At 40.1% G+C, this 19,211-nt stretch overlaps 1 protein-coding gene across 3 annotated transcripts in view; it reads left to right on the top strand.

The window, feature by feature from the left end:
• Positions 1-15,383, top strand: part of LOC119785597 (E3 ubiquitin-protein ligase RNF43) — a 141,473-nt gene extending 126,090 nt beyond the window's left edge. For 2 of the 3 annotated variants that reach the window (XM_038288325.1, XM_038288326.1), the window contains exons 4-10: positions 5,078-5,152; positions 5,298-5,429; positions 5,564-5,665; positions 5,772-5,942; positions 7,382-7,496; positions 7,607-9,088; positions 11,939-15,383. In XM_038288325.1, the coding sequence (XP_038144253.1) occupies positions 5,078-5,152; positions 5,298-5,429; positions 5,564-5,665; positions 5,772-5,942; positions 7,382-7,496; positions 7,607-9,088; positions 11,939-11,964 (2,103 nt within the window). In that variant the 3' untranslated portion in view covers positions 11,965-15,383. The remainder of the gene's footprint in view (positions 1-5,077; positions 5,153-5,297; positions 5,430-5,563; positions 5,666-5,771; positions 5,943-7,381; positions 7,497-7,606; positions 9,089-11,938) is intronic. The other variant, XM_038288327.1, reaches the window with a different exon arrangement.
• The last annotated feature ends 3,828 nt before the right edge of the window (positions 15,384-19,211 follow it).

Raw genomic sequence — 19,211 nt, 5'->3', positions numbered from 1 at the left:
GATAAAAAATTTGACTTGGCAAAAAAAATAAAAATAATAATTACTGGAACTGAAATAATAGTTTATAAAACTAATAAAAACAAACTAAATTGTCGGTGAGGATGTGCTCAGTGTTCGTTGTGTCTATCATAACGCATTAACAGGATGTTTAGCTTCCAGTTGCTGTTTTCATCTTTTTTCATTGTAGCGCATTATGCTAGCAGAGGCAGGTACAGCAGTCTGGTCATTTGTGTTGCTGCTACAGCCTGTCTTTATCTGAGATTTTAATTCTGTTTTGTTCTTGTTCTTGTCTTTCCCATAGTATGTAAGTCATACTAAATAAAAGACTAAAACTATAACTAAAATGAATGAAAACCAAACTGAAACTAGCATTGTGAAAAAACAGAAAACTACACTAGCTTACAAATGTTAAAATAAATTGAAACTAAAATAGAATTGAAAAACAGCATTAAAATAAAATAAAATTTGAAATCTATTTAAACCTTGGAAGTTGCACCGTAAGCTCATTCTTAAAATATGGCGTATTAGCCGTCATGCTGCGGGGCTGTCTGTCATTAGTTGCATAAACGACTTGAAATTTGTGGCATTTTTAATAAGGACATTTCTAAATGTGTCATCGCTGCAGCAGGTTGATAATCCATGACTAATGGCTGAATTTCAGCACCTATCCAGGAGTGTTTGTCAGTCCTGGCAGCTCGCACTAGAACAAACGGTACTTAGGAAGCTACTGTTATAACGCACTTGTTTTGTTATTGCTGTAAAACAGTTCATTTGAAGAACAAACTGACTCAGAAAAGGTTCAAAATGAACATTTTATCATGGATAACTTGATCCTTAAACCCAAATCCCATCCTTCTATCTGCACGCAGTATTTACTGGATGAAACAAGCATTTCATGTTTACTCAGGGACTAAAATGACCTTAAATATCTGACCGAGTCAGAATTTGAAGTGGAAAAACCTAAAGTTTTCATATAAAACTTTAAAATCCAAGATGGCTGCCTTGCACATTTATCCTTAATGCTTAGAAATATGAGAGCAGATTATTTGCACTAATGATTATATGTATCTCATTAAATCTCTCTGCACTCCCTGCATGCTATGTTAGAGGAAACGTTTACGAACCAAGCTAATAGTCGTTAGCCTGGTTCCCTAACATGTCTTTAAAGAATCCGGCTGGTTTTGAAACATCGGTTGATATTTTTCTGCATGAAACAAGATCGACAGATGGGTGCTGAGGAAAATAAAGAAAAGAGACGTGGAAATAGACAAAAAAAGATGTTTTAGTCGAACTGAAAAGCAAACGGGCTAATTGATGTCTTTTACAACTGATATATAAAAATGGACATCTGGCCAAACAGGCAGTTTAGGAATCAGTAAAATAGTCAAATGTATAACTTGATTATAATTGTCCAAAATATAAATTAAGTACATGTAATTCAGTTATGCTAAATTGTATATAATGGTCACTTTAAAAATTGACATAACTTCATACCCTAATACAGGATTAATTCATGAAACCTGAGGATAACGGCTCCAAGGATGCAGTAAACTGAGTTTTCCATATTTAGCTGAATTTGAAACACAATAGGACATAAAAGTAGAGATGCAGCGATCCAATACCTGGATCAGATATCCGTAGTTTGATATGGGATATAAGAGATCCAATCCAGTGCATTTTATATGGAACTGTTATATATTTATTTTTGCTGCTTATTTATTAGTAAATAAAATAATATTCATTAAAATCTGTGTTACTTTGTTACCTTTTTTGAACAATGTTTACTTCGAGGCTAAAGACTTTACACACATGGCAAGATATATGGTTCATCAATTTGACAGACGGTATCGGATATCAACCCAGATATCGGTATCAGATCGGGTCGGTAAAAACTGGATCAGTGCATCTCTACATCAGAGCGATGGTTTAAAAGAAAAAAGAAATACTTTCTACCACTGATTTGTTAATACAAGAAAAGGTATAGTGGCTCATAAAACAACACAGCAAAGGGAATTTGGATTTTATTGCTATATATGAAAGACTTTAATCCTAAAGATGCAATGATTCTTAAAAGATACATGTTACAGATCCATTTCTAACTGTTTAATTTCTGATATTGTTTTCTTGTTATATAGAAAGGGCCAGTGGTCCCTGGGACTGGTTAGTAGGGCCACTTTCCATGAATTTGCTCTATTTGAAATGCTAAGATCATAACAAGTATAGTTCTTGTTCAAAAACATGTTTTGACTCAATTTATATTCCTGTTTGAGGAGAAAATAAAAAATAATCAACACACAGATTTTAAATGTTATTATTCCTTAGATGCCTGGTGTCACTATTTAGCTTCATACCTAATTCTACACTATAGTTGCAATGTCTAAATTGATTAAATTTGTGTATTTCATCATCTGAATGATAAAAACACAAATAATATTGTTTTTTGAAAAACTGGGTCTAAATTCAGACAATTAAGGGGTTTATGTATGTTAAGATCAAACTATTGGGAAAGATAACACTGTAAAAATGATTCTTAGAAGCGATTTTAGGCTCTTTGCGAATGTTTCTGTCGCTCTTAAATCATGGTTGGTTATTTTTTCCATGCTACCTGCTGCAGTGCTGCTACCACCTCGAATGAACCTACTTCTCTCTCCCACATCACAACGGCTCCCCCTCCTTCCCATGTTTTCCCTCTCCCTCCATCAAAAACCCACCCGCATTAAAATAGGAAACAGGCCGTTGCGGCCTGCGTGTTATTTGTTAGTTTTTCTCTGATGACGTCTTTGCTGTGTTGCTCCGTCAAACCGCAGTCATTTCCGACGCTGCCATTGTTGTTTCTGCTCGCGTTGCCAAACCGTGTGTAATCACATGTGTCAGGTCGCTCCTCATGAGGATAAGTGTTTACTTAACCGCAGCCATGTCTGTTTCAGGCCCAGCCTAGGCAGACCTGGAGATGTCGAAACACTTGTGTTTGATAGCCCTCTTAACGGCCTTGTTAGCGCTGGACGTCCGTTTTTCTCTGCGCCATTAAAGTTTAAATATATCTCCTTTTTAATCATGTAATGAGATCTCTCAGCCTGTTTCCGGATCTGTGGCTCTGGGGAACCACATGGTTTGGCAACCACAATCTGGAACCACTACTACTAATGCTGAGATATAAAAAGACCACAGCAGAGGTTTAGGAAGTGTGTGATGATGTATTTTAGAGCTGTTTGTATGTGTGTGTTGGACTTTTGAACCCCAGGTAAAGCAAATTCCCACATGTCACAGATAACTTTTTTTTTTCCAAGTCTTTTTATGTGACCGCACCTCATTTAGGCCCATGCATGCTCTCCCATTACAGTTCTGATGAAACAGGGGAGAGGCTGTTGCAACACCGAGCTGCAAACCACTTGAGCTCTTTTTGACATGAAACGCTGGATCAATACTTCATCCGCCCCGGGCTTCTCCCCAGGGCCATTTTTTCTCATGCTGACATGCGAGGATGGTATTTTTGGCCCGACTGTTTAACGTTCGCTTGAATCGCTTCGACCATTAGGTGTTTTAACCCGCTGCCTCATTCATATTGAGTGTTGGCAGATGTCAGACAGTAAAGAGCGTGTGATGAGATGTTGATGAAACGGCTGCTGTTTGTTTTCACGCCAACTTCTGCCAAAAGCTTTTCAGGGCTTCTGCGGAGCATGTCGGTGTCAAGAATAACGCCTACTGACGGCAGATTGTAAAGACTGCATGATCACACAGACACACACAGGTCAAACTCAGATGGCTTGTTTTTCTTTGGTCAGAATGCAATGTCGACTTTTCTTTCAGAAAGGGTTTTTGTGTTTCACAAAACTTAAGCTCACTGTTCAACATGTGGCAGGTATAGATTTTGATCCGGACATTTTTACATAACACTTACGTGACAAAGAGGTTACATCGTGTCTTGCAGAGGTATGGGAAAGCCTTTGGTACAGTTCAGGATTTTATTTGCATTATATCTGATTGAGTAGTGTTGTACTGCTTAATAAGAAAACTGGAGGAAAAAATACATGTTTTTTAAGCATTTATATGCAGAATCACTTAGACAACAAACTGTAAAATGCCATTTTTCAATTACAGAAGTTTTTTACAAGTTTACCCCTTTTTTTCCATCGAAAAAGGAAAGGTGTGGGAATTAGGTTGTGACTTTGACTAGGCCAATGGGTACCACTTTGGAAATGTAATTGCAAAAACCAAAATGACCAAAACCAAAATGTTGCAAAACACGGTTAAACTCAACAATCACTCTTTAATTTGGTCATTTAACAGGAGATGATAGTTTATTTTATTGAGATTTGCAATGGAAAGCTTTGACAGACATGATTTGTTCTGATCAACAGCATAATGCTGCCACCATTGTGTTTCACAGTGCAGTGGGAACATTCAGGGTGCTTAGAAGTAAGATTTACACACGTTTGGACTCTTATTAACTTTGAATTATTTTCATTTAGAGACTAGAGGATTATTATAGGATATACAACAAAGTCCGCTATTCTGCTTTTACATTTGTTTGATATTTTTATCATTTCCTTTACAGGTTGTGATTCCATTTTTATCCAGGATATAGAGACACTATTTGATGCAGTTTAAATCATATAAAGTGAATCTCAAACCACATTGTTTTTCTCCTGCCCTGAAAGGATTCTTATCACTCTAAAAATCACATGAAAAACTGAGGGGGAGGAGGGTTGCGGGGGATCTTCAGAGCCTCGTTTGAATGCAAATCGTCCCTATTTGCATCCTGATATTCTCACCTGTCATTGCCCTGTTTTTGTATACATGCCAAGATATGTCCGTCTCTCTCTTACTGTAGAATACTTGTTATTGTTGTTTTGAGTCTGTGTTGGGCTCTGGATTGGGGGGTGCTAGCAGGGTTTCTGGGGTCAGCTGGTCTGGTCTCAGTCTGACAAGACTTCACTGCCACCTAGTGAGGATTCAGGACCAATGCATCTGTTTGCTTTGCTGTAACTGACCTGCAGAAGTTGGTAGCAGGTTCCTCTTTACCAATACAGAAGAAGTGGTTGTGTTTATGTTTAAATTCTGTTTTCTCCTCCCTCAGGCTCGCATAGCGTTGGAAAAGGGAGCCCAGGCTGTTATCTTCGACGTCAGCGATGACGCCAATGCGCCTTCTGAGGTAAATATGCTGTAACTTCTGCACTCCCTGAGAATAGAAATAGGACGATAAGGCCTGTGGAACAAACTCCTCCCTTCGTTTGATTCTTCTCTCTGTCTCTCTTTTGCATCTTCTTTATTTAACTACATCTTCCCACACCCCCCAGCTGAAGGATACAGACTCCCTCCCCCACCCCGTGGTGCTGATTAAGGGAAGGGATGCTGAGGACCTGATGAACCTGGTGAACAAGAACGAGGAAGCCACAGTTAACATTGAAACCGAGGTGGAGCCCAAATGGGTAAGAACCGACCGGATGAAAAAAAAACAAACAAAAAAACTAATTTTCAAATGGATTTAAAACAATATATAAAACAACCAAAAGGAATCCAAAGCAGTCTGAGGCTGAGACGTGTTCCTCACTTTGCTTTACAGCCACATTATGATGTGAGCATCCTGCTCACCATCGTCCTGGTTATTCTCACCATAGTCCTCATCTTTGCTTTCCGCTACAAGTGCAGGTCCAACAGAACCTGGGTGAGTAGCAGCTGCAGCTTTCAGTGTTCTGATGTTGCTCAAAAGTTGTTTTTATGTTGTTGTAGTTTTTTCTTCTACTGACTCTCAATATCTTGCTGTTGTTTAGGACTCCGTCCATCAGCAGACCATGCGGGCCATTAGTCGACTGGAGACCAGAACCTACCGCTCCCAGAGCTGCTCGGGCTCACAGCGCCCCCGTGGGGCCTGGGGTTCGGCCAGCAGTTCTAACTCCAGCCCTGTCTGCGCTATCTGCCTGGAGGAGTTCCAGGATGGCCAGGTAGGGACAGAGCCAGGAGCAGGTTGTGTTTGGACCATAGCTGGACACACATTGGACATTTCTGCTGTTACTCACATAAAAATCCACAAACTTCAAACTCTTCTATCAGACTTTTATGCAACAGACCAACACTAAATGTAACATTTAAACGTGGAAACAAAATTAATGAGTTTTTTTCATGAATAAAAATATGAAAATGGAAAGTTGAGAAGACATCTGCAAACCTTTGAGGGAGGTAAACATCTTGAGGATGAAATATCCAAACAGCAAGCAAAACTCTTTTTTTTTTTACAGCAGTAGTGGCCTGTTTTTATGGACAGTAGGCTGACAGGGATGGGGGTATAAGAGAAAGTGGGAGAGACATGTAGGAAAGGACCACAGGACGGATTTGAACTCGGGTCGCCCGCATCGAGGAATATGGCTTCCACACATGGGTGCACGCTAACCACTGTGCCACCAAAGCACCCCAAACCTCTTTATTTTTGTCATAATCATGATAAGATACCATGATCAAAAGACTAATGGTCCAGGTTTACCTCTAGTACTGGGATAAACGAAAAAACTGTAAAGTAATCAGGTGAATAGTTTCAGAGAAAGCTGGCCAAATCTGTATTTATATCCCGCTTTGTAGTCCAGGGCAAAATAATCGGCAGTCTTAACATGAGCAGGGGTCTGTTTCATGAAGCAGGTTTACTGAAATCTTTTAAGTTTTCTAAACCTGAAAACAGGAGAACTCTGCTTCAGTTACCGTAGTAACATTTTCCCCAGAGCTAACCTGGTCAGCAGCAGGTTTTCTTTAGTAAACTCTCAGTTTCCTCTGTTTCTCTTTCCTAAGAACCAATCATGCTGTTTTATTTCCTGATTTAGTACGATTTTGGTTGTAGTTTTGTGCATAAAAAAAGAAATATATATATATAATTCACTAGGTCCATTGGACAGATGAACTGTCTTTATTTAACCCATCCCCTTGGGGAGCAGTGGGCTGCCACTGTTGATGCCCAGGGAGCAGTCTGGGGTTAAGGGTCCTGCTCGGGGACCCAGAGTGGCAGTCTGTTGGAGTGTGTGGGACTTGAACTCAGAACCTCCGAGGCCTGGCGCAATGCTCTAACAATCAGGCCACCACTCCCCTCAATAACTCTAGTTTTCCTTCACTACTGAGAGCAGTGTAGGACACTGTAGCCACCAGTTAGCCTCATATGCTAACTAGCTTCACAGCAAGACAGACAGGTGCTTTTGTTTTTGTAAATTGAATTTTAACATTAATTAAATTTAAATACACTTTAAACTCTGGATATTATTAGAATATGTGCAGAAATATACAGTATTGTTTTCTTTACATTGTTTTAACATATTTTTTCTATTCATCTGAAAGTTTTATTTTGCTTTGGAAGCATTTTACAATAATCAACGAATCTGCTTCTGTCTTGCTATGGTACCAGAACCTGAGGATCATCTCCTGTCATCACGAGTTCCACAGAGACTGTGTGGACCCCTGGCTGATGCAGCACCGCACCTGTCCACTGTGCATGCACAACATCATGGGTCAGGACAAATGTTGGTTATGGGGCTAAATTAAAAAAATACTAATTTGTGTGTTTATTTTTCTTACCAAATTTAGAAAAGACATTTCTGAAATGCTTCTGTGATTCTGGTGATGTCCACAGGTACAGAGAGGCAGGCTCAGAGGAACAGAAACCAGCAGAGTTCAGAGCAAAGCCAGAGCTTCCTGCATTCTCAGCCTTACAGTAGCCCCCACAACCATCCCTTTCCCCAGCACGCCATCCCCTTCTCTATGAGACCCCACTACCCTCGTGGGCCGTCGGGACCCTATCCCAACCTGGGCCACTACAGCGGCTCTTCTCCCATTGACACTCAGACTCTACATTTCCTCAGCAGTCGGCAGCTGGGTGGTGGCTGTGGATACCACCTTCCTGTGGATGTTCCTGTAAGGCCTCACAGGATCGGAGCCAACTGCAGGACCTCCTCCCATCACTACCCCTCTCGTCGGTCCTGCCACAACTACCGCTCCTCCTGTCTGGCCCAGCGAAACGCCGCCGGCTCCAGGCAGCAGCACGGCGTCTCGGTCCCGCCACAGAGCCGGGGAGGAGCGGCCCACAGCCGACCGGACGACGGGAGCTGCTCTGGGGGCAGCTACCACACAGAGCGCAGCGGGTACTTGGCGGATGGGCCTGCGAGTGATTCCAGTTCGGGGCCCTGGCACGGCTCCTCCAGTGACTCAGTTCTCAACTGTACGGACGTGTCCCTGCAGGGAGTTTATGGCAGCTGGTCCACTTTCCGCAGCTCTCTGAGCAGTGACTATGACCCATTAGGGTATTTTGGGGCGGGGGCAGGGCAGGTCCCCCGCAGAAATAGTATGGAGGCCGGGGCACAGAATCGGCCCAAGTCTCTGGATTCTGTTGTGAATAAAGCAGGCTGTCCGGAGGAACAACCTCAGACTGTTTTCAGCCACATTCACTACCACCGCCACAGACACCACCACTATGAGGAGGGGGAGCACAGCCAGGGGGTGAGCAGAGGCTCAGATGAGGAGCAGGGGGCTGCTGCAGCTGCTCCCCCTGCTCCTGTGCAGAATAAAGACTCCCCAAAACACAGCCCCTGCCACTGCCCCAAACCAGAGCCCACTGACCGGCCCAGCCCGGGGACAGAGCGACAGGACCACAACCAAACCGGACCTCCTGTCATAGTCCCCTCAGTCCCGCTACAGCTCCAATCCCACTGCTGCCACCAGGGACACGGACACCACACCGCTCCTCTGGGCCGAGTGGGAGGCTGTCTGCTCGACGGACCCTCAGTTCACTTTCACCAGAGTCTGGACCTGCAGGACGACCACAGCATCCACATCCACTACGGTCAGAGCCCGGGCTTCTGCTGCTCTCCCCCCGAGCTGCACCCGGCGTTACTCCCTGTGCCTCTCATCTTGGACTCGGCAGGAATAGAGGAGTGGCCTTGCTGCTCGGGGGCCCATGTGGTGTGGCAGAGACAGGTTCAGCAGGCTCACTCAGAGCCTCAGCTCATGGGACCAGGAACCTCAATGGACAGGCCCCCCTGCAGGGTCCATCAGGGACCCTCTGCTGAGCGCAGCACAGATGTTTGTTTATACTGCCAATCACTACAGCACAATCAGGGTGAGGATGTTTCCTATGTAGCCAAGCTGCTTGCTAGGCCTTTTTTGAGTAAATTGGTCTTACTCACTTTAGTTATGTCTGTACCTTTGTATTCTTTAAATGTTTTGTTTTCAATCTTTTTCAATTCAGTTCAGCAAGGTTTAAGGAGAAAAGGATGAAAGAGAGAACATACAGTTAGTCACAATAAAAGCTGAGAGCATTGAAAAACAGGCCAAACTCTACCATTTATAATATTAAGTGATGATGGCTGCTGCCCAGTGTATATTTCTCTCCAAAATGGCGTTATAACCTTACAGGGACAGACGGAAGATGGAGCTACTAGGTCAACTTAGATTTGGGGGTGGATTTAACAAATGCCGCAGAATTGGAGAAATTAGATAAAATGAAGCAGAATGATGAAAAGTGGTCCCTATGTCCTCCAGCAGTCTAAGTCTATAGCAGCAGATATATAGAGATAGCTCAGAATAACCTAAGCCACTCTAACTATAGGTTTTATACATTTTGAATCAAGTAACTTATGTTTAAGTGTGTTTTAAGGAATTTAGCAACAATAATCATGTAGCAGCAGTGCCATTTATCACTTGTAGCCAGATAGTTTTATCATTTCAAGCTAAGGCTACACATGTGGTGGGTGAAAGGATGTTAGAATAGTCTACTGTGAAATATTCTTCATTTATATGATTTCAGAGTCCTGCAAAAAATGACACACACATAATTATAGAAATATTACCTTTTGTGACGATACAGTTTTTTTCCTGGTTGTCGCTAGTAATGTTGGCAATGTACCTTTACGCTAATTGCTTTGTTCTTAAAATTAAAAAAATGGTTACAAAGTCATCATAAAATAACTGAGGTTAACACAGTCATAAGCAGTAATATTATATACAATTATTATTAACATTAAATTTGACGTGTTGCATGAGCCAAGCTAATGTTAGCTTCACTGTTCACTGAGAAATGTGAAGCTTGAATGAACCTTTGCTTACAGTTGAACATTTATATTTACAGTCAGATTGCAGCTACTGTTTAGCATTTTTCCTTTTAGGTCTAGCCATCAGTTGATGCAAGAGATGGCTGTTGAATAGCAAGTCAGAATATAAATGAAGATATTAGCAATTAGCTGAAAGATTATTTGCAAATATTTGTAGCTTTAACTAGAAATAAAACAGTACTGTTTCAGAAATCAGGATTTCCCAAAAAGTAGCCAATCACAGGCGCTTCTGTTTATCCAGGGGTTCAAAGTGACAAATGTAACGTAGAAACATTTCCGCACACGAGTAAGAGAGAATCTACAGGTGCACACTGCAAAAATCAATCTAGAAATAGGTAAAAATTTTCTTAATTTAAGGGTATTTACTCTTCATTTAAGTAGGTAAATTAGATGATTTGCCAATGGAATTAGTACCTTTACTCTTGAAATAAGATACGCACTTGAAATAATGCAATTGTTTTGTTTTTTTCTTATTTTAAATGTAAATTGTCTTGTTCCATTGGCAAAGTGTCTCACTTACCTCCTCAATTCGGACAAAATTCACTTATTTTAAGAAAAACTTAGATTTCAATATTTAGCAGTTCATAAAAGGCAAACAACGAGCACAGAGGCGAGCATGCACTCGTGTGTGACATGCGTAAAATATTAAAATGCGTGTGGAGAATAGTTTATGTGCGCTCGTATATCATGATATTAAGCATCTACACTTTTTGGCAGAATTCTGACTTCATACATTTAGCTCAGGCACAGAGAAGAAAAAAGAGGAGGAGTTGTTGCTGATGGAGGATCGTAAAGCTGATTACATCACTGGAAAAAATCCAAATCTAGATGAGTCATTTTTTCTTAAAATAGGTGCATTTGTTCTTGGATTGAGGAGGTAAAAGAGACATTGCCAATGGAACGAGACAATTTAGACTTAAAATAAGGAAACACAATTGCATTGTCTTATTTCAAGTGCGTATTATCTATTTATCTTATTTTAAGAGTAAAAATACACATTCCATTGGCAAACTATCTCATTTACCTACTCAAATTAAGGGTAAATACACTTAATTTAAGACATTTTTACTTATTTCTAGATTGTTTTTTCCCAGTGTTATGTTCTCTGAAACACCCCCAGTTGGCTTGGCAATTTAGTTGATAACATCATGCTCAAGCTAGCCATCATAGCTTTGGCGTAAACGGCATACTAATACTAAACCCAGGAAGCCTGGGTTTAGTATCCAAGCTGGGGGCAATGAGCTGCCAGCGTGTATCATTCATGCTAATGCCTGCTTTGGGGAGTGGTGGCCAGTGGTAAGGGCGATGTGCTTGGAACCCTGACGTTCCAGGAAGTTTGAGCCACACTGCCACTCTGGGTCCCTGAGCAAAGACCCTTAACCCCACGCTGCTTCCAAGGTGCCGCACAATGGCAGCCCACTGCTCCCCAACGATTAGGGTAACTGCAGAGATAATTTCGTTGCTCTGTATTTGAGACAGTGTAATGACAATTTAAAAAAAAAAACCGGCAGTGTTCAATTAAACCAATAAAGCCGTAGCTTTATGAGTCTATTTTAATTTATAACTTTTATGGGTCAATGCCTCTAAAGTCAGAGGCAGAGTTAGCTTGTTGTTGTTGTTGTTTTACCTGCATAATTTAAAGAAATTGAGAGTCCTTGCTTTGGAAATCCAAAATTGATCATAACCAAGCTGTGTTTTTGTTGTAAAAATACGTTTGTTGCCATAAAGAAAAATGACCTTATTGATGATATCTGATAAAGGAAAGCGAAGCTCAAGGCGTGACATGAACATTAATAATGCAGTGAAACTTAACTGTATTTCTTGGGTGTTTTTAATGCTATATTCTCTTGTGCCCACAGGATCAGAAGAGGAGTCTGGGGTGTGAGACTTTTTCTCATCCCTATCGCTGCCCAAGGAGCCACAACGGAAAAAGTTCTTCCTAAATTTCACCAATAATGCCTTTAATTCAAGCAATTTCCCAGCTGCCTTTTCAGGAGGATTCCCATCTTCAAATAATGATATATCTTGCTTTTGAAAATAATAACAAAATATTTGATATATGTTTTAGTTTCCCAATCAACCACCAATGGTCCTGCTTTGGGGCGTTGAGCCCACATGAAGTGAGACTGCATCACCTACTCTTTTTCTCGTTTTTTTTTTTTATACAGTGTAACTTGATTTCTTGTAGAGGTACTTCCCATTCATCTAAGCAGTCTTTGCCTTCCCGCCCGCTCGCAGCTGAGAAAAGCTTTTCTCTCCATCCTACCTCAGCTCAGATTTCTTAAAAAGCCTCACACAGGGGGTCTCTAAAGGTACTGCTGTAGTATTTTGATGTATTGATGTAGCTTCCACAAACTCAACCAATAGTTCCCTTTTTGGCCGTCTGGATTGTTCAAAAACGGAGAGAAAGCTTTTCATGCTCAGCCCCCAAAAACCAACGACGAGCATTGGCTGAGGGTCGCTCAGCCTGGCACGGGCCTCAATCTTTCATTATTTCAGTAATGGCAGCTGTTTTGGTCTCTTTTTTTTCTATTTTTGTTGTTTGCAAGGTTTTTATCTCTTTAAAACCAACCGGTTTGACTGAATTATGTGATGGTCATTACAAGCTATTGTCATGTTTTGTTTATCATTTCTCGTGCTTGTGGTTACTTCAATGCTGCTCAAAGAAAGGCTTCATCGGACGGAGAGTAATCACATCCTCTGATTTTTTTTTAAATCTTTTTAATTCAACCTGCCTTTATACTTTTCATTGCCAAGATTACGATTTCCTCTCGTCTTCCTGTAAAACAAAACATAGCTGCTTGTAGTATAACTGCAGTAAAGCCATGTAACGGTACCTGGTAAAAGTATTCACCTTGTTGACATTTCCAGATGTTCAAACCACAAATTGTCATATTAGGATTTTTTTTTATGATAAACCAATACAAAAAAAGCAATACTGTGAAGTTTAGGGAAACATGGTTGAAGGATGAGTATTTTAAAAAGGTGTGTGCATTCAGCCCTGAAGTCAAACAGAGTCAATAACATTTAAAGTCGGTTACAAAATCACTTAGTTTTATAAAGGTCGTATATCAGCTCTTATGGGGATGATTAGAAGACTGTTGTTAAGCCAGCACTGTTTAAGTTTTACCCCAATTTGCTTAATTTGAGAAACGATGAAGAATTTTTAAGGTCAATATACAGCATGGTGGGTATTAAAGCTCCGATGCTAATTTAAGAGCTTTGGATCCATTGCTGAATGAGTCATGTGACCCAGAGAGCTGCTTTATAACACTTGGAGCTAAACTTAAACACCAGAGCTAACCTTACATGCCTCTACTGGCCCAGGGAAGCAAATTGCGGAACACTATGGCTGTGTCCGATTGTCCGCCCTAACCACTGCATACGGCACTATAGAGTGTCCGAATATATAGTGGATGATAAAGTAGTAGACTCAAAATTTCCCACAATGCACCTTGAAAAGTGGGGATCATCCATGATCACAAGACGAGGTGATATAACTTGGAATTCTTTGTGAGGAGAGCTCTCCTCGCAAAGCATCATGGGATTTGTTGTCCCACTGTCGCCCATGGCTGTTGCTACCCGACAGTGGCGACAAATAATATAGATGGGGCGCTGTTCACTATAAAGTCCACTATATAGTATAGTGATTGAGGGATCTAGGGGTTAGGGCGGACGTTCGGGCACAGCTTATGTCTGAGGAAACCAAAAAAGAAATGCGTGACAGATATCGCCCTTGAAGACAAAACAAGAGTTAATCTAGCTAAAAAAAATGTAGGTCTTTGGTGCTGGATAAAAGGGGAGTTAGGATGTTAGACTGGTAAATTAGCTTTTTATCTACTGCATATGTCAGAGTGTATTTTTCCGTTTTGGAGGAGCTAAATGCTAAGCTAGCAGGCTACACAACAGTATGAATAAAAAAAAAAAACAGACATGACCTTTTTGTGATCAGATATATGGTTTGGTTCTCTGACGTAGGATTTAATCAAAAGGGTTGAACTTGTCTTTAACAGTAACTCCATAACTTCTGCTGGTCCAAAATGGGCTGAAACCAGATTCCAAATCACAGAGACGATGGTTATTTCTTTAGCAGTGCAGTGTTGCCAGTCTTCTTTTAGAGATTTGAACCTCAAAGTTCCAGGTTTAACACCCCCAAGTGGCTGAACGTTTTATAAAGCTGCTTTAGGAAAAGCATGGCTGAATTCGAATTCAGGGGCTGCGTCCTCCAAAGGCCAGATTCGTAGGCTAATTATGTCACAGCGCGGCGCCGAGGCCTGGTTGGATTCGTAGAATCCTCATTATGCGGCCGACAAATGTAGCCTTCTTTTCGCCTTATCTAAAGGACCGGTCCGGTGTATCCTACGTAGCCTTGGATATCCCATGATTCATTGCGAGTCCAAGCAAGCTGGTTGTTCCGTGACCAGAGGAAAAAGATACTTTGAGCCAAATTGTGGTGAATATTGGAAGTGCAGTTTAATATAATAGAAGTATGTGAATATTTCCGTCTGAAATTAATGAAAATAGTTCTTTTAAATAGTTATTGAGTTAGATATTTGGCGGGTAATATTTGGTTTATTGAAATGTTTTTATCTGTCCCTGTGTAAATGGGCAGGGCTAATATTTAAGGACAGATTCTAATACACCTGATTGTTGGGGACTATAAATCTGATATGATGCAGCTGTTGAAGCTCCTCAAAAATGTTATCAACACCCAGAACAGCAGTGAGAAGTTCGGTATTCTTTCTTCTCCTGCTTTTGTTTGTCAACTGTCACCGTTGCTAGGCGACAGAGCATACGGCGATAAAAGCCGCGGAAGGCTTTTACCGCCAATAAGGCAGATAAATCGGGTCCTTTGAGGATGCAGCCTTTGAAATCAAACACACCCTATAAGTGGTGCTGTTTGGAGTTTTCCACATGCCGTTTAGGAGCCAAACGTGTGGAAAAGGATCCTCTGGTCAGTCAAGAACAAAATGGAAGCATGGTGGTGGCAGTATCATGCTGTGGGGAAACTTTGCTAGTGCTGCTGGGTAAGATGGATAGAGATTAGTCAGTTAAAGTTTAACCTCTGGTGACATTCAATTTTCAGTCAGGAAGCAACTAGAACGAGGAGAATCAAACTACAGAATATACAGCAGACTTAAAAATGGCTGTCTGTGGATTCTCTCCCTTTAGTGTCTGAGCTGTTTATTCATGAAATAACTGAAGAAACTTTAGGTGACCAAAGCTGGTTAAGGTATACACCAACTGACTTCCATTTAAAATGGCTGATAATAAATAACTGCCACACCTTAAGATCTTTATTTGCAAAAAAAAAAAAGTTAGAAAAACCACTTAACAACAAGGCTCCACTTTGTATAGGTTGATCAACTGGAATAATATGGAGATGAACGTTTGCTGTAATGTAGTAGAATCTGGAAGAGCTAAGGGGGTGTTAATACTTTAGCGGGGTGTTACAAATGGCCTTGTACAGTTAGCCAGTTGCTACGCTGTGGCGCCAGTTCCAGTGCGGGGGGGTTCTCCCTGGTTTCCAACAGTGAAGAAGGTGCAAACACTTTTAGGATGTGATTTGGAAAGATAATCCGAGCAGACCTCAGCAACACTTTTAAGTCCAATAATTTTAACGTTTTGTTTTTTTTTTATGTAAAAAAAAAAAAAAAGAAAAAAATGTGTGATTGATATATTTGTTACCTCTGATTAATCTGCTGACCGTTGGAAAAAAAATGCATTTCAAGAAAACAGCTGAACGCTAAACTGTTTAGAGGAAAGTCAGCCTCACTGCTCCATTTGAATCTGGATTTTCTACTTAAATCCAGCAGAAATAAGCTGAGATCAAACAAATAAGAATCATGTTTAAGCACATTCTCTGAAAGGCTCAGTGAATATGTGAAGGGGATATTCTTGTTTTTTTGTTTTTATTTTCAGCTGCGGCTGAATAAGGGTGTGTGGAAACTGCAGAGTAACCAGTAGCACTTAGTAAAAAAAAAAAAAAAAAAAAAACTCACATGTGCCTTATTTACTCAAACTAAATCAGGAAGCTCCCAACAACAACAACAGCTCTTACCTGCCCAACCAAAGAGGCAAAGTCTTGAACACAGTGTATTTGTCGTGCCTTTTCCTCCCCCTCCCTTCCTTTGGCTTTCTTTGTACGCTGACAAGAGAAAACATGTTCAGATTGAAGTGGTAAAAATTTTGGGCGACCATGCAGAATCTATCACCTGCAGATACCTCACTTTGAATGTGCCTCCAGCTAAAGCACGGGGGAGGGGGCGCTTAATCCTTTTTTTAATTGTGCCCAATCCTACATGGAAATGACTGAATAACAAGAAGCACTTTGGCTATAAGATTTTATACTGAAAGTAAAAATATATATACATATATTAATAAAAACAGATTCTAGTATAGTGCGAGCCAGCCCAAAAATAATAAGCATGTGAAAAGTAGCATTTATCACAGAAAATCAGGCACCATTTCATCCTGTTCAAGATCTTTCTCTTTGTGTTGTTTGTGTGTTTCTGTTTTGTTTTGTTTTGTGTGTGTGTTTGCAAAAATAAGGAGCTGAAACTGCCTTTTCGGTATAAACTCGAGAGAGAAAAAGTGGTCCCTCCAGAAACGTTAAGGGATATATCAGTATATTTTGGATACTTTGTGTACAAAAGAGAACAACAAAACCCAGAAATAAAATAGTGTTGTATTTTATATATAATAGAACAGTTCAATATAGTGACATGTCACTAATATATTTATTTACTAATATATTTATCCATTTTTGTCCAGGTTTGAAAGAATGGTTTCTGTATAGACTGAATGTTTCTGTATAGAAACTGACCGGCGCCATTGCAAATATATCAACCTGTCTTCATTCCAATTATATGCAAATAAATTATTTTGAAGTAAAGATCTGTGAGTTTTTATTTATTTAGCTGAGGTATCATTGGGGGAATATTTTTATAGGTTTATCCCCTATCATTCATCCTTTGCCATGAAATCCTCCTCTACCAGACTAACCATCTATATGTTCTCTTCTCTATGTCTTACAGTTTATATCTAGATCAGCTTTATTTTCCATCTACTGCAGTTTCATTATTAGCAGCATTTCTGTCTAAATCCTACGGAGTGAGGTTTTTTCCATTATTGTTAAAAGCAAAAAACAGATTTTGTCGATGGAAACTGGAAAAATAAAACAAAGAAAAACGCCCAATCCAGAAATAAAACCTTAAAAACTTTTGAGAGTACCTTTTGGCGTTTTCAAAAATGTTATGTTTTGTCTAGTTTTTTTTCAACTTTTTTTTTTTTTTTTACAGATTTAGTACTTCAAAGTTGTTGTTTTTGATATCAAATTGCTTGTTTTCTGAAAGAGTTTTACAAATTTCACTTCAAAAAACATAAAAATACGCATATTAACCAATAGAAATTCTGCTTTTCTTTTTTGCAGATTCCTTTTTTTTTTTTTTTTTTTAACAAAGTTCCATAGAAAAACCTGTTCCTTTCTTTCTAAAGTAATGGAACAATATTCACTCCATAAGTTGCAGAACAGGATTAGGGCCACCGAAAAAAAAGAGTTAACTGATTTTTCTAAATTTTATTTCAGTTTAACATGGGGAAAAAGTCTGAATTCTTTTTTCTCAGAATTCTGACTGAATTCTGACAATAAAAAAAGTCAGAATTTTGAGATTAAAGTCAGAATCCTGAGATTAAAGTCAGAATTCTGAGATTAAAGTCAGAATCCTGAGATTAAAGTCAGAATCCTGATATTAAAGTCAGAATCCTGAGATTAAAGTCAGAATTTTGAGACTAAAGTCAGAATCCTGAGATTAAAGTCAGAATCCTGAGACTAAAGTCAGAATCCTGAGATTAAAGTCAGAATCCTGAGACTAAAGTCAGAATCCTGATATTAAAGTCAGAATCCTGAGATTAAAGTCAGAATTTTGAGACTAAAGTCAGAATCCTGAGATTAAAGTCAGAATCCTGAGACTAAAGTCAGAATCCTGAGACTAAAGTCAGAATCCTGAGATTAAAGTCAGAATTCTTAGACTAAAGTCAGAATCCTGAGATTAAAGTCAGAATTTTAAGATTAAAGTCAGAATTCTGAGATTAAAGTCAGAATCCTGAGATTAAAGTCAGAATCCTGAGACTAAAGTCAGAATCCTGAGATTAAAGTCAGAATTCTGAGACTAAAGTCAGAATCCTGAGACTAAAGTCAGAATCCTGAGATTAAAGTCAGAATTCTGAGACTAAAGTCAGAATCCTGAGACTAAAGTCAGAATCCTGAGATTAAAGTCAGAATCCTGAGACTAAAGTCAGAATCCTGAGACTAAAGTCAGAATTCTGAGACTAAAGTCAGAATCCTGAGACTAAAGTCAGAATCCTGAGATTAAAGTCAGAATCCTGAGACTAAAGTCAGAATCCTGAGATTAAAGTCAGAATTCCCATACTAAACTGAAATAAAATTTAAATTTATTTATTTAAAATTTATCAGTTAACTTTTTTTTTCCAGTGGCCCTAATCCTCTTCTGTAATAAGGCCCTCACAGAACAACTGCATATACACTATATTGCCAAAAGTATTTGCTCACCCATCCAAATTATTGGAATCAGGTGTTCCAATCACTTCCATGGCCACAGGTGTATAAATTCAAGCACCTAGGCATGCAGACTGTTTTTACAAACATTTGTGAAAGAATGGGTCGCTCTCAGGAGCTCAGTGAATTCCAGCGTGGAACTGTGATAGGATGCCACCTGTGCAACAAATCCAGTCGTGAAATTTCCTCGCTCCTAAATATTCCACAGTCAACTGTCAGCTGTATTATAAGAAAATGGAAGTGTTTGGGAACGACAGCAACTCAGCCACGAAGTGGTAGGCCACGTAAACTGACGGAGCGGGGTCAGCGGATGCTGACGCGCATAGTGCGAAGAGGTCGCCAACTTTCTGCAGAGTCAATCACTACAGACCTCCAAACTTCATGTGGCCTTCAGATTAGCTCAAGAACAGTGCGCAGAGAGCTTCATGGAATGGGTTTCCATGGTCGAGCAGCTGCATCCAAGCCATACATCACCAAGTGCAATGCAAAGCGTCGGATGCGGTGGTGTAAAGCACGCCGCCACTGGACTCTAGAGCAGTGGAGACGCGTTCTCT

This window comes from Cyprinodon tularosa, unplaced genomic scaffold (genome assembly GCF_016077235.1).
Source record: "Cyprinodon tularosa strain WSP-4 unplaced genomic scaffold, ASM1607723v1 ctg251, whole genome shotgun sequence".
NCBI classification, from domain to species: Eukaryota; Metazoa; Chordata; class Actinopteri; order Cyprinodontiformes; family Cyprinodontidae; genus Cyprinodon; species Cyprinodon tularosa.
The sequence above is the reverse complement of the archived record's forward strand: the minus strand, read 5'-3'. Positions and strand labels throughout refer to the sequence as shown.